The sequence below is a fragment of the Aspergillus stella-maris genome (assembly GCF_047715825.1).
Source record: "Aspergillus stella-maris strain CBS 113639 unplaced genomic scaffold BDV14scaffold_35, whole genome shotgun sequence".
Taxonomy (NCBI): Eukaryota; Fungi; Ascomycota; class Eurotiomycetes; order Eurotiales; family Aspergillaceae; genus Aspergillus; species Aspergillus stella-maris.
The window spans coordinates 1-14,954 of record NW_027396829.1 but is presented as its reverse complement, the minus strand read 5'-3'; the positions used below and the strand labels follow the sequence as shown (position 1 = coordinate 14,954).

At 50.2% G+C, this 14,954-nt stretch overlaps 5 protein-coding genes across 5 annotated transcripts; 3 read left to right on the top strand and 2 right to left on the bottom strand.

Annotated features, from left to right (window-relative positions):
• Window positions 1-202: 202 nt before the first annotated feature.
• On the bottom strand, window positions 203-715 carry BDV14DRAFT_201113 (uncharacterized protein; the record flags this gene model as incomplete). The annotated part of the gene is made up of 1 exon (XM_073773675.1): window positions 203-715. The coding sequence occupies one exon, from the start codon at window positions 713-715 to the stop codon at window positions 203-205; it is 513 nt and encodes a 170-aa protein (XP_073627055.1).
• A 1,034-nt stretch (window positions 716-1,749) lies between these two features.
• hxt8 (putative MFS monosaccharide transporter (Hxt8)) lies at window positions 1,750-3,850 on the top strand (the record flags this gene model as incomplete). The annotated part of the gene is made up of 12 exons (XM_073773674.1): window positions 1,750-1,809; window positions 1,860-1,887; window positions 1,938-1,999; window positions 2,050-2,240; window positions 2,304-2,732; window positions 2,783-2,834; window positions 2,888-2,897; window positions 2,945-3,074; window positions 3,123-3,262; window positions 3,322-3,435; window positions 3,532-3,637; window positions 3,718-3,850. 12 exons carry the CDS (start codon window positions 1,750-1,752, stop codon window positions 3,848-3,850), a joined length of 1,455 nt encoding a protein of 484 aa, XP_073627054.1.
• Window positions 3,851-6,122: 2,272 nt separating this feature from the next.
• Window positions 6,123-9,508, top strand: BDV14DRAFT_175236 (DUF3824 domain-containing protein). Its single transcript, XM_073769035.1, has 4 exons — window positions 6,123-7,024; window positions 7,078-8,424; window positions 8,488-8,817; window positions 8,872-9,508. Exons 1-4 carry the CDS (start codon window positions 6,760-6,762, stop codon window positions 9,318-9,320), a joined length of 2,391 nt encoding a protein of 796 aa, XP_073627053.1. The 5' UTR covers window positions 6,123-6,759; the 3' UTR covers window positions 9,321-9,508.
• Window positions 9,509-12,048: 2,540 nt separating this feature from the next.
• Window positions 12,049-12,399, top strand: BDV14DRAFT_175233 (uncharacterized protein). The gene has a single exon (XM_073769034.1). The coding sequence runs from the start codon at window positions 12,090-12,092 to the stop codon at window positions 12,315-12,317; it is 228 nt and encodes a 75-aa protein (XP_073627052.1). The 5' UTR covers window positions 12,049-12,089; the 3' UTR covers window positions 12,318-12,399.
• Window positions 12,400-12,812: 413 nt separating this feature from the next.
• Window positions 12,813-14,930, bottom strand: BDV14DRAFT_175230 (HNH endonuclease signature motif containing protein). Its single transcript, XM_073769033.1, has 3 exons — window positions 14,438-14,930; window positions 14,185-14,360; window positions 12,813-14,132 (listed from the first exon to the last, which is right to left on the bottom strand). The coding sequence occupies exons 1-3, from the start codon at window positions 14,646-14,648 to the stop codon at window positions 13,284-13,286; spliced, it is 1,236 nt and encodes a 411-aa protein (XP_073627051.1). The 5' UTR covers window positions 14,649-14,930; the 3' UTR covers window positions 12,813-13,283.
• Window positions 14,931-14,954: the final 24 nt, after the last annotated feature.

Below are 14,954 nucleotides of genomic sequence, written 5' to 3'. Positions count from 1 at the left end.
ATATTCCATGTCCCAAGTCCAATTTGCGGTTGTTGCGATACCGATGTCCAACGCGCGAAATCTCAAGAGTTGAGGATCTAGTCTAGCAAAGTCGAGCAGAGCCATCTAGCATCACATATATACCAAGTTATGCACAACTACAAGTACATATTGAACGCTCCCCACTTGTCCAAATTCGACAGCACCATCTCAAGCCGAACAATCAACTCCCCTCATAAAATTCGTTCTCCACAGCACTCGGTCTGAGTTCTCGCGGATTCGCAAATGCCATTGTAGAGATATTAGTGCGGTCTTCTAACAGCGGCAACGTCGCGCCCCATCCATGCCGGTTATGCATATTCGCTAGGTTCGCGGCCAGGAGGATATCCTCTGGCGCCCACCGGATGAGAGCCCATTTCGAGTTCCGTCTATACTGCCGGATAACGTACACTGGTAGGATTGTTCGGTCGTTATGTGCGGTTTCGAAGTTATACTCGTTGTTATTAATGTCCAGGACTAGGAAGGTCCGATCAGTCCATATACCGATTGCGAGGAAGCGGATTCGTGGGTCTGTGGAGAAGTTAGGGAAGATCTGGGATATGAACTCGGCTGAGGAAGAACGGTAGTCGGTGCTGTCGAATTGGGCTGTTTTTAACTTCAGCACGAGTCGCTTTGGGTCGTTGGTTTGGAAGACGAGGTCGCGGAGGGAGGCGGCGGAGAGGTTGGGGGAGGCCATCTGCGCCGACGTAATTATCATTAGGCTTGGTTTCGAGAGGCTGTTAAAATCGAGGATTTTGATCTTGTTTATAGATCTTTGTATCAAGTATCCCTGGACTAGGTATCGTGTACTACACGGGTAGGCAGCAGCCGCCGACGATCCCTTGATGCGTCTGGGCATGCATGATCTTAAACCTAGACAAGGAAAGACCAGGGCAGAATTTTGGGATCGGCTACGACATAAATTGATAAGCGGATTACATGGTTGCTTAATGAGCAACGTTAGTGCTATGTCTTCATTCGGAGGCACTAGTACATTGGATCTCTTCGAGTAGCGTTGCCATGATATATATCCTGACCACATAAAAGCTCGACACCCATACACGATGCCGTCAATTTCGCACGCATTCATCGCAAGATTAAGCCTCCTTATCCTTGGCAAAAGAGCTTCCATTATAGCGCCAGGACCGGCCTCGCTAGATTTCCGAAGGATTGAAGTCGTCGACCCTGTATAACCTCGGAATGGTCAATCTGGAAAAAAGAGATCTCGAAGTTTAAGGTTTCGACCCCAGACGGATACGGTTTTCAGCCCTGAGTCAAAGGTACTCTAGACCGAACACGGTATCCTTTGACGAGATCATGGCTCTCGGTCTGTATTCTCCCGAACAGCCGGAGTCCCCCATTTCATGTACAAGTGCCGGGTTGTATTATGTAGATTACCTGGGCATCGCTAGTGTGAAGAAATGCCGGTCATCGTCAAGGATTTCTTATCTGCTTCAAGCAAATATTTCGCGTTCTGACTCGAAGATGTATTCACATATTCTCATTTGACTGAAAGCTATTCTCGTGAAAGTGTAATCTGGGGATACCCCAAGCCAACCCCACGGGGACAATGACACCCCCGCTCGCAGTTTCCATCCTCGGACCAAAACCGCTGATCTCGGTCTTTGCCCGATCGTTGCACCATGCTGAACCTGATTAAATACGATCAAATCCCCAGTTCTGCGTGACGTCTTCATCGTCTCTCACTGACTACTGACTCTGTCCCTCAAAATGGTTGGATTTTACGCTCTCGGAGTCGCGCTTTTTGCGGCTATAGGAACTTTTCTTTTCGTACGACTTAGAACTCCAACTGCGTCGAATAATCTGTTAACTGACTACAGGGCTTTGATACCGGAATCGCGACTACAAGTAGGTTCTTCACGGAGAATTTGTTGCAGAGCTCCGACTAACCTTAATAGCTATCGCCCATGAAAGCTGGATCGAGTACATGAACAACCCCTCAAAGGGTCTGACTGGCGCAGTATGTGATCTTTGAACTCCTAGCAGACTGAGCTAATTGTCTTGGTACAGGTCGTCGCCGTCTACATCGCCGGTGAAGCCGTCGGAGCCCTCTTTCAAACTGCCGTCGCCGATAAACTGGGTCGTCTCCGCTTCATGGAATTGATGTGCATTATCGTCACGATTGGAACTACAATCCAGACTGCTTCGGTCAATATTGGAATGTTTCTTGCTGGACGTGCGTTGGCTGGTATTGCTGTTGGGTGAGTCTGCTGAACAATAGAGAGCTAGGAGCCCTAAGTGGCTACATACTGACGTTGCTATAGAGGCATGGTCGGAACGGTCCCAATCTACCTCAGCGAAATCTCAGACCCCCGATACCGCGGTCTTATCGGTGGTATCTCTGGCTGTGGTATTGCGTTTGGAACGATGGCCTCGAACTGGGTTGGATATGCGTGCAGCTTTGCCCCATATGGCGCGGTTCAGTGGCGCCTGCCTCTGGCTATTCAAATCCCCTGGGGTATCATCATGTTCATTGGTTTGATGACCTTTATGCCCAACTCGCCGCGTCATCTGATCCGCGCTGGTAAAGTTGAGGCTGCGCGCAATGAGTTCAGTCGTATTCGTCGCGATCTCAACTCGCTTGAGCTGCGCCAAGAGTTTGCGCAAATGTTGGCGCAGATTGAGTATGAGAAGGAGCGTGAGATTACGAGCTATAAGGAAATCTTTAGGCTGTTCAGGCATCGTGCATTGGTGTATGTTCCCCATTCGGTATTGTTTAGCCCTGACCGTCTGACCATATTAGATCTATCGCAGTGCAGACTATGACTAGTCTGACCGGTGTCAATGTTATCCAGGTATGCCAAGCTCCTATTCTCTCTTGCTGATGCAGTATTCTAACGATGAGCAGTACTACCAAAGTAAGCCGAGACTCTAGCCATTCCATACCTATCACTAATCCTGGAAGCAATCCTCTACAAATCCCTCGGCATCGATGCGCACACAATCCTCGCCCTAGCAGCCGTCTACGGCACCGTCGCATTCCTCACAAATGCCCTGACGACAAAGTACCTCACCGACCAGTGGGGTCGTCGGAAGTATGTAGCTCCCTTTGATTCCTTGCGCCTTATGCTAAGAAGGAGTAGGATGATTCTCACCGGTCTCGGCGGCATCATCCTCGTCGAGATCTACGCCGCCGTCATGCAACGGGAGTTCCAGAACACGGATAACCGGATCGGCAAGGGATTCGCTATTCTGGGGATTTATCTCTTTGTTGTGATTTACTGTATGTTTTTCCCACATACTATTCCGCAGTGCAAGAGAACCCCCGCTCATATCCGCTAGACGGCATGCTCAACAGCACGACCTGGCTCTACGGCGCTGAAGTCCTCCCCATCGCCCTCCGAAGCAAAATCATGGGTCTTGCTGCTGCGTCGCATTTTATTGTCAATGTTGCTAGTATGTTCCTACCCACTTTAACTTACTACTACAACTCCTTGCCAGCCTATGAACCCCTAGTCTGAGTAAATGATGCTGATATTTGATCTCCAACAGTCACAGAAGCAGGGCCCAGCGCATTCGCCAACATCCACGAAAACTACTACTACGTCTTTGTCGCATGCACGCTATTCTTCTTGGTTATTGCGTACTTTTATTTCCCGTATGTCATTCCACCTAATCTCGCTTTCCTTCGCGAGGGAAGGTATAAAAAGCGCAAAGCAGAATCTAACAGTGCCATAGTGAAACCAAGATGAAGACCCTCGAAGAAATCGCCGCCTCGTTCGGTGACCGCGTCATTGAGGCCGATGATGTCGATCCGGATAATAAACCCGGTGTTGGGGTGCATGTTGCGCATGAGGAGGAGGCGCGGTAGTGCGGTACTACCTTGGTAGGTGGCACTTGGGCACTATGGTACAGCAAGTACCTGAAGGCGCATACTACCCTACGAACCACCCAACTTACGTAGGTAGTACTCCTACCTCGGTACACCACCGCTACCAGTGACGGGAATCACCGAGGCCTACCAGGCGAGACTATCTTGCAACCTAATCATATAGGTGGTATCTTGTTGACGCGGAATGACAATTTCCATGACTTTGATGCTCCCGTTCGTAGCTTGTATTGTAATATTTTATGGAACAGAATGCCTACTTTCGTAGCAGATTAAGATCAACGAGCACTATCTTCAGGACTTAGCTTGACTGCTAGTACCATCTCCCGTCCATACCAAGATCCCTCGCCCAGAAAAGATGAAGCACCTAGCCTAACAACCCGCATTGCCAAGAAAGCAGGTATACCCAAACTTACCTCGAGGAAAAAAGGCTGTGCATAACTTGAATGGGTAGTAAGCTGAGATCTACCCCCACCTTACTACTACGTAACCAAATGCTCGAATGCTCGCTCAGGCCCATTGTTGGCCTTGGTATGCCTTACCAAGCAGGGATTGGAGACCCTACCTAGCATGCGCGTACATGGAGGACAGGAATCGCACCTTCCATTCTCATGAGACCGCATCGTACCTTCCTATTATATCAACACCGTCCCCCATTGCGCCTTCCTATCTAGTTTCCGCACTTACAGAGAAAAAGCGACCGGGTCGACGTAATTCTGAGAACCATGGTTCTTTCCTCCTCTGGAAAGGAGTTGTATCACTTCGGCTGAGGTTGAGGCTGCTCGTATCCAAGACGTCCATACCTTACCCACAGCCTGTAGAACACGGGTAAATGGAAGCACGACAGCATCGCAGTGCATCGGGTTAGTCAGGCTAATCCCGGATATGTATTGGGCCTGATATCATGTATGACAGCTCTGATGGGTAGCCTACCAATGATATGGTCCCGTTATGTGAGGCTCCGGGGTTCTGGGATGTATGACGTCATTGGTGTGCCTTCTCCAGCGGGGATAGGACTTGGGGCTCCAGTTCGTGTGCCGAGGCTGGAGGTCTTTTAGTGATGTTGTGAGTTGTCAAGAAAGATTTACGACGCAAGTTGTCAGTAAACGATTGAGAAGACGCCAACTGTGCTGTTCGTTGCGTCTTGTGAAGTGGTATGGCGGTTTGCTGCCGTTTCGGCACAGTTTGTGAAAAGTTCTCGAGTGCCGATGTCATGGCGTTTCAAATATTGAAACAGATCGTAGATGAGACCGTGCTCTGTTGATTCGTTGAGTCGTTGAGGTACATACTGTGGGGCGAGCGGCCGAGGCAAGCAATCAACATGATTTCTCACTGCGAAAAAAAGGGCATCGGCATAAAAATCGCTCATAGCAAGCAAGCAATTCAGTAATGGCCTCGTATTGCAAGTGATGGGGATCCCTGACTCGAAGTTGTCTGTGCAGCGAAATAGTCCAGTCTTCCGGCCGAGGCGGATACGAGAAAGCTTCCAGAAGCGTGCTCCAACAGCACCGAGGCAGATCGCCAACGTTGGACGCACGCAGATTGGGTGCCTCGTGCATTATTCTCCGCTTGTCCGACCAGTCGAGTACCTGCTAGCAGTAGCGCATCGACGATGCAGCGAAATCTACATCTGCAGGTTCCCTCCGGGTTCTACTAATGATTTCACGCGTTGCGATGCGGCTCTGGGCTTAGAGTTCGGCCACGGACGTGAGAGCTGTATTCCCCAAAAAGGTTTTTCAATAATGCACTTTTTTTTGAATGGCGATCAGAAGCGAAGCGAAAGAGTTCGCAAAAGAAACCATGTTCATCAACGGTTTTGGTCTCGAGTGGAGTTTCATTGTTTGCCGCTCTGTATCGAAGCGAGTCTGGGCCTTTCAGGAACTCTGGAGTCTCTGCTGGAACATCCATGGGTGAGAGCAACAAACTGCCGCCAACCATGGAACAGCCGAACAGGCCCGCTGGTTGTTCCCGTGTGTTCCACTTGATGATAAACAATGACAATATCAGCAAGGAACTGGGGTCAACAGAGCGGGATAGACAAGAGACTCATCGCAAAACGAGGCCCAAAGTTGCCCGAAAGAGTCTTCTGACGAGCGGGCGTCGGGCGCTACCCACAGCAGCCTCATTTCTTTCTTTGTCTCTTTCTGTTTTCGTTCAAGTCGAGTAGGACAAGGAAATGGATAATGTAGGTAGACAGAAAAATTATAAGACGGAGGGAGGGTCGTCTTTCGCGGGGGTCGAGGGTTGACAGAATCCCTGCGTGTTCTCTAAGAGTGAGAGGAGAGACAACCGCCCCTACCTACCACTACTAAATCAGACCATCACGAGGTCTGCACGTGAGTTGCCTTTTCCTTCTCTTCTTCTCATCACAAGATTCCTTTCAACATCCTGTTATGTTCTGTCTATCCATCGCATCAGCAATACAGAGTCATCTGTCTGCCCAACTTCTACTGTCCAGTCCCTGATCGGCTAAACGCCTATGATCAGCCACTATATTCCCCTTCTGAACTCATCGCGTCATACCAAACTGCCTAGCCTCTGCCCCTCCATCTCAGCCCCAGCCTCAGCGCTGATATCATTCTTTCATCTTTCCACACCTCAGCCCAGCTTGCTTTTTCTACTGGCTTCTGCTCCTGTTATTCTCCAGTTTCAGATCTGTTCTGTGCGCCCGAGTCATCTTCCACTGCTTTCTATTGGCCCTGTCTCGTTGCGATCACAATCATTCTAGTCCATTGACTTAGCCTTGTTACCCCACCCCATCCCTCCATAGCCGCCGCGCATTTCCGGGCACTTTTTGCCGCCTGTTCCTTCGTCTCCCTCTTATCTTTCATCCTGCCACCTCTCTTCCTTCCTTCTTTCAACTTCATACCCTTTTTCCAAAACAGCCCCTCATGTCTTCTTACATGTACAGAGAGCGCGATCGTGAAGACGACTGGGACGAGCCCCGTTCTGGCGTCTCTGTCAAGCGCTACGTCATACCCCCCGAGGATCGAGAACGAGACCGCGAACGAGACTTTCTCTTTCGCCGTGAAGATTCAGGTCCCACCGAGCGAGAACTAGTTATTCGTCGCACAACAGAGCGCGAGGAGCCCATTATGGTCCAGCGCTACGAGCGTGGTACAGACTACGATCGCTCTGAGAGAGATTACTACGAGCGTGAGTATAACCTTAGGCAGCGCTGCTCGACCAGATGTTAATAATTTCAACAGCTCGATACGGCCACCCCCGCGAGTCCGACTACGAAATTGTCCACAGATCAGAAGTAGACCGTGAGCCGGCCTACTACTACCACCGCCGTGTACGAGAGTACGACAACGATGGTCGCCGCTTGCGCCGTGAACTGAGCCCTAGTGATTCCGTTTCTCAGGCCTCCCGCCGGCGCGACGACGACTACAGCAGCGACGACAGCATGGTTTATATCCGCAAAGAAACCAAGGAATACGATGACCCCCACCACAACCGTCACCTGGCCACCGGCGCCCTGGTTGGCGTTGGCGCTGCCGAGTTCCTCCGCAGCCGTCGCAAGAAGGACGGAGAGGAGGTGCATGGTGGTGTTGGCCGTCTCGGTCGCGATGTAGGTGCTGGTGCTTTGGGTGTTGCCGCAGTCGAGGCTGCATCGCGCGCAAAGGAATACTACCGCAGCAAGAGCCGTCACCGCTCGCATTCTTTCGACGACGACCGAAGCTCTCGCTACAGCCGCCACCACCACTACAGCCACAGCCACTCCCGCCACGGGCGTAGCCGAAGCCGATCTCACTCCCGCTCTCGCGCCAGGACATTTGCAGAGCTGGGCTTGGGTGCTGCTGCTATTGCTGGTGCCGTTGCTTTGGCTCGCAAAAAGTCGGAAAATGGCCGCCGCAGTCGCAGCCGCTCGCGTCACCACCGGTCTCACAGTACCAAGGGTGATGGTGAGCGCAGCCAGTCGCACCGCCGTAAGCACATGGCCGAAGCTGGCTTGGCCGGTGCTGCTGTCGCTGGATTGGTTGAGAGAGCTCGCAGCCGTTCGCGCAGACGCTCTCGCTCCCGATCTAAGAGCAAGGTCAGAAAGGCGCTTCCCGTCGTTGCAGCAGGTCTTGGATCAGCTGTGGCTGCCAACGTCTGGGATAAGAAGAAAGACAAGGATGCTGAAGAGAAAGAGCACCGTAAAGAGCGTCGCCGTTCTAGGTCGCGAGGCCGCGGCCATTCGGAAATGTACCCTGACCCCGGCCGAGACTCTGCTGGTCTGATCGAGTATGGCGATCATCCGGTACGCGGGAGCATTCCTGCCGCAGACTACTACGGCCGTCCATCCAGCTCACAGGGCTACCACACGGACGCCTCTGATCGTGTAGCTAGGCGCGGACGTGACCGCAGTCGCAGCCGCAGCCGTGCTCGGTTCAGCAGTTCTCCTTCCTCGAGCGAGGAGGACCGCCGCCGCCGCAGAAGCCGCCACCGACACCGCAGCCGTTCTCGTGACCTTGCCAGTGCTGCTCTGGCCGCTGGAGGTGTCGGATATGCGGCCCATAAGTACAACCAGCACCGCAAGGACGATAAAGAGAGAAGTAGGTCACGGCCACGTAAGTAGCCAACTAGTGTCAGATTACCAGTAAAATGGCCAAATGGCTGATCCGCTTCATCAGGTTATGAAAGCGATGCACCGAGTCCCTTTGAACAACCATACAGTCCTAGCCCGTACCCGCCTTCTCCCGCCGCCGGCGCATCCACAGATGGGTTCAGGCCCAATAACAGCTACTACCCGCCGCCTCCTGCTCCCATGACACCGGGTCCGGCACCCTATAACCCGGCCGACTATGCCGCTCCACCGACTGCCCCAGTGCCCCCGCAACAGTACAATTACCCTCCTCCTCCCGGGCCAAGTGCCTATGCACCCCAGCCCAGGAGGGCAGATGAGAATGTGAGTGCTGCACGGAACTTTTCCCCTCCAAGCACACAATACCAACCCTACGATGGTGTGTTGCGCAGTCACATCCTTGAGTCGTTCCTGTCTGACTTTCTGCCTCCAGGTTTAAAGGATTCCCACCGGTCACTGTCACGGTCACGCCGACGACATCGACGGTCTCGCGCTGGAAGTGAGCCGCCGCAAGCCAAATCTGTCGCTTTTGACGTAAACCCCCGGAGCCAAGAAAAGGGTGGATATGAGACAGATGATAGCGATACCACCGTCGAAGCAATGAGTTCAGGCCGTCATCGTCGCGGCCGTCACCACCGCCGTCACCGCTCTGACCGACGCCGGTATTCCTCATCCAATCCTTACCAATCAAAAAACAGCTCTGCCGATGATAAAAGCACTGCTAAAAGACAAAACAGCGGCCTTGAGTCTGATTCAGATGCTACGATCGACTTGCCTGACCGGTTCGACCGGCAGGGCCGTCTGCTGCCGGAACCTGGCGATGACCCGCTGGCCGATAAAGTTGAGAATCTTCTGAAACGATTCAACCGTGCGTTTGCATGATGATATGATATGATTTCTCTTTCCCTTGTCTTGGGTGGATTTTTGCTCGTTCTTCCCTCCATGATGATGTTTATGATTTACGCTACGATATGCTTTACGTGATGATATCTACATATGATTGACGGCCGCGATATGATGTTGTATATGATCCTTAATGATAGTACCCTAAGTTGAATGCAATTTTCTGAAGTTTGAGGATCCTCGAGGCGTAAATCGTTGCTCTCAATGCCTTGAAACTGCAGCTGCACAGGCTTACCTTACGCTCGCACAACTAATCCCCCATATACTCACCCCATCGCTACAGCCAGCTTTCGCATACTGTTTGTTAGGCACTGACTTATTTTTGAAAAGCAAACAAACAACTAGGTACTCGGGGAGAACGACCTGGATTCCAGGGCTAGCGAATCTCAGCGAGACCTCGCTCCGTTCAACCAATAGACCTTAGCTCCCAGCCAGATAGTTAAGCTACCCCCCACGCCCGGCCACATCTCATAAATACAGTCCCTGGCCACCAAATCTCATATCCTTGGCGCTGAATGTGGATTCGTGGGTCCATAATGGGCCGTCGCTAGTAGTATTATGCCATATAAATTTGCTGCCTATAGTATGCATTAAAGGGTCAAACACACATATATATTATTATATACCCCCACGCGGGAATGCTGATCATATTGGATATCGTGGCCAGGGACTGTACCAGCCCTAAAACTTTATTCCCTTATTCCTTAGTCCATGGTCCATGCCCGGTCCATACTACTTACCTAGCCCACCCCAGTCCCGGTGCTCATTATCGACGTTGCTTGCTGCCCACCATCCAGGAAATTATGGGTCGTAGTTGTAGTTTCTCATATTTTTTAAAAGAACATTTATTCTATATACCATTAAAACATCCTCTCTAGTACATACGACCACAGAGTGTTGAGAACAGGGCTTCCCGTCCGCTCAGCCGTACTTAAGCGATTATTATCAACGTGGCCAAAAGTAAAATGAGCCCCGAGTGCGTTGCTGCTTTTAGGGGGTGATGATCACTAAGACATAGGTCAGTGCAGGTGAGATGGGTGATAGCAGGGTGATAGCAGGGTGAGAATATTACCCACCTGGGTGGGAAAAGGTGAGAAGGGTGAGAAGGGTGAGAAGGGTGAGAAGGCAAATTTGAGATGCACGAGGCTAAGGTTGAGTTCTCATATTAAGAACTCGTCTGCTTCGTCCCGTTTTGCTCACTCGTACTCAGGGGCCCTACTTTTCTTGCTTTTCTTAACGTAGATTTGTGCCGTTCTTCGGGCAGGTAAAGAGTCGATCAAAGGGTCAAGCCAAGAGAGATAATGCTACTCCTTGAGAGCCAAGCTCCAAAAGACCAGCTCCGACTAGTATTGGAGTTCTGTACTTACCAGAGAGGAAAGAGTAGGCGTTTTCCGGGTGAGTGTCTATATAATGAGGACTTCTTTCCGTCGCATAACGACCCAGGTACCGCAGCTCATAAACAAACGATCTGTTGAAACTATTTTCGTTCACGGCCTTGGCGGGCACCGAGAAGAGACATGGGCGAGAGGTAAATCCAACCCATAGCCAGCTAAACTGTTACCTAGAGCCTTTTCAGAATGGGGAAACGACAAACTCAAGTGTTATTTGAACACCATATCTCGGAACACCCCGCCGTGCGATCCGCGCTTGTTGCAGGAAACGAACACTTCGAAGCTTGCTTGCTAGTCAAGCCAACCACAGCAACACTAAGTGACGTCGACAAGACCAAGCTAATTGACACCATTTGGCCAACCATCAAAGAGGTAAACACATGATGTCCGGCTCACGCAGTCAAAATTCATTACTCTGGTCCTGGATGCAGGAAGGTCGATGTTACGGGTTGGGATTCTACGCAGCAAGCACATCCGTGTACGATATTATGCTATCCGAGACTTCATTGAACATGGAGATATCAAACCAGACGGCTTGAAGCAAGCAGTCAAGATGCTGCAGCTGGAGTGAAAATAAGGTTCTATGATACAACATCGAGATCAGCAGATTGATAAGGCGTTCAACACCCCTATACTTGTTTTTGTGCTTTTCTGTTTTGGAAGCTTGTATAGCTTCATTTCAATCATTTCGGGATATTAAACGAAGGGGAGTGATACGAATCTATGAGATCATGTGATCACTAGCGGCGTGGCCGCTAGCTACTCCAACCCCCTGAGGATTCGACCCCTTAATAGAGATAGAGATACATCGTCAAGAAGAGTCTATCGAAGCAATAGAATTGAGCCCTATCGTTAAAGGCATCCGTTCCTTAGTAGGCTACGTGCGTGTAGTCGATACAGCTGTCATTCTGCCCTCTCCTTCCCCTGGGCCTGTATTATTCATTACAGAACCCGTGATCCCCCACCGCGTCACACTCGGGATCATGACTTGCAGGTAGTCGTGATAATTATACTTTCTACTATGACTTCTTCTTTTTTGATATTAGAATAACTTTAAGGTCCGCCTTAAGAAGGACATGCCTGAGCTCGGGCAATATCTTGGTTCCATGATTCGAGGACGCTCTTCGGTGAAAGACACGGATTATAATGAGACCATGCTAGAACCCATCGGCAAAGCAGAAGTGGACGAGACAGGGATCAGGAAAGGTGCATCTAGCCTGGTCACGGGGTCAAGGCGTATTCTCACAGCCTCGTCGCGCTGCCTCATCTTCGTTGCTTCCCTTCATCTCCTCCCTCCGCTTAGCTTTCCCCGCGGCGTTTTCTGTCTCACGATGTCGGTTGATGTTCAAAGACATACATGATGAAAGGACGCCGCCCACAACCCGAAGACTTCACGCTAGGATGGATCTGTCCCCTACCGCTCGAATTTGCCGCCAAAAAGCGCGCCCTCGACAAACTTTACGAGAACGCACCAGTACATCGGCAAGCACTGAAGGCCCGACAAGCATATATGGAATCACTGAGGTTTGACCAAATGGACAGCCGATACCAAACCATCAAAATGGCCCATCTAAAGACATGTTGAAGGCTACTAAGCTCTATAGAATACAGGACCTAGCTCTGCACAGAGTAGCTTGGTTAGTACTATAGATTCCTGTGAATCAAAGGCAAACCAGGTGTAGGCAAGTTAATCATAATAAAATTCGCATTAACAGAAGCTATCTAAAAAAGAAGTAAGGTAATGGTCCTGTTGTTCTTCTCTAATATTAGAGGTAGCACGCTTGAGAAGATAGCCAAAAGAATTTACCACTCCCTGGTCCTTTAGTTACTAGACAAGCTGCTAGACTTGCAAAGCATGCTTGATACTCTACCAGTGATATTAATGCATACTTAGACGCCATAATAGGACCTTAAATACCTAAAGTCCATGCTTATTGTAGCAGTCGAAAAGCTTGATTAGCAACCCTTGACTTGCTTTATTGTTGCTCTTAATAAATGTAATAAGAAGTAGGTACAAGACATGTTGTTATCCTTTAAGAAGTTAGGCTACTTGACATTAACAAACTACCTACAACTGCAAGCCTGCTTTCCGAGCCGTCTTTACCCTCATGTGACTGCCAATAATAAGATAGAACTAGTACTAGAAGACCAAGATAGCTATTAACAAGATATCACCTACTATGTCCATTCGGAACAGAAAGCAGGAAATAGAGCCAGGCTGGCTAGATAAAGGAGAATATTATTAAGAGAGCTTCTGGGGGTTTTCTATGGGTTATCCTTGCTGTTAAGGTACTTTAAGAGGAATACAATTGTGGCCGTATCCATGCGCTGAAGCGAAGACTAAAGGAATCATGGATGGGCTATATGAGTTACTGAACAATATCCTTACTCAAGATAACAACATGATAGAGAGAAAATTGCTTTCTTTGCAATGGATCCTGTACGCAAGAAGGGCATTAACGCGAGAGCTATTCTGCGATTTTGGCCGGGGCCGAACAGGAGCCCAACTTTTTGACCGACTGGACTGCTAAGGACATTGATGACGAGGATTTCATTTGCTGCTGGCTGCGGTATCAACGTCCAACCCTTCCTCGGTCGGGACGTGTGTTTTGCTAGTAGACGGAATGGTGGTGGTCGTTGCGATGGACGACGCAGGCATCGTCTTGTGGTAGCGAGCCGGTGATGGTACTTGATGGATTGAGGACAGTGGTGACGATGGATGCTCACTATCAGATTGATTCTCAGAGACTAACAACGTACAAGTACTTTCGAAAAGAGCTCGGCCATCCCCTTCCTCGTCTTCACTATCGTTACCACCTTGGAGATCCAGGTCGGCTGCCCCACACATCGCCGCGATCCTGTGCAGGAACCACTGCATTTCCAGTATTTCCAATTTTGGCAAAGGCATTTTGACAGGGTCCTCAGTTCTTATCTGGACTTCGTCGCCAGACTTGATCAGCTGGGTGGTTTCGTGGTTGAGCAAGCGCGCGTACCCTGGGCCTTTATCGCGGCCTTCTAGCGACGGCTTTTGCGACAGATCGACGAGCCCCGAAGGTGTTCCTTTTAACAGCCAGAAAAATCTGGCAGTGAGAGTTTTGCTGTCGTCAGAGATCATGATAGGTTCGAGCGCGAAAAAAGCCTTGGAGTGATAGCGATGTGCGCTTGGAGATAAGCACATCATATTATAACAAGCGTCGGTGTACGAGCCTTGCGGGAAAACACTTTGGTGCCAGGATTCTATTCGTTCCTTCGTCCAAAAGATCTCCATTATGCGCCATAAGTTCTCACGCGGTGCACCAGATGATAGAGTATAGTGCCTCAACGCCCAAGGGTAAATGTGTGCCACATCGTAAGTGTCGTCTTTTGATATGACGCAGCAACCATTATCTCGGCACTCGCACTGAGAAACGTGAGCCTCTTAGCCATTTGTTTCGGCTTTAGTATCAATTTACAGACTGTTTTGCCTCGAGGGAGCGTCTCGTGAGCGAGATTGGCGTGGTAGGCGACGAGGTTTCGGGGTCCAGTTTTCTTTTCTTGGAGGGAGGCTGGTTGGGGGACCCGGTCGGCGTAGTAGTTCCTGATGCAGCGGGTGAGGTTGAGGCAGATGCTGCGCGATCCCGACAAAGCCCTTTAAAGCATCAGCAAGAGGTGGTTTGAGAAAAAGAAGAGAAACAAAAAACATTCTCAGCAGGTTTGGACACTTACATTTCGCCATAATTCTAGCCGCGGAGTCGAAGTTTGTTAAGCTGGTTTCGACAACCATTGGTTCGGAATTGTCCACCAATGCTTTTACTCGTTCGAGATCAGCTACCCACAAGCATGCTCGCGTGAGTGGAGGAACGCGGCGGTCGCTCATACGATCAGCCAAAGCATCCAGAAGACGCTGTCTCTCCCCAGTAAACTCTTGTTCTGCCATTTTGCAACTAGTGTTTCACTGGATGGATTGGGCCAAGATGGAGAAAAGTGGAGGAATGGAGTGGAGGAGTGGAGGAGCGAACCTGAGTAGCGGAGTGTTGAGTGACGGATGAGTCATGTGATGAAGAAGATTGTGAGAAGCGATGGATGCTTGTCCTATTGGGTAACCGTAAATCCCGGGTGGTCGGTAGTTCCCGCGTGATCGGTAGTTTTTGTGGGAAATGGGAAGGAGTCTGGTATTAGGAGGGGCGGATGCACCTCCGAGCTAGGCTAAATACTTATGATGCTGACTAAGACTGTGCAGACC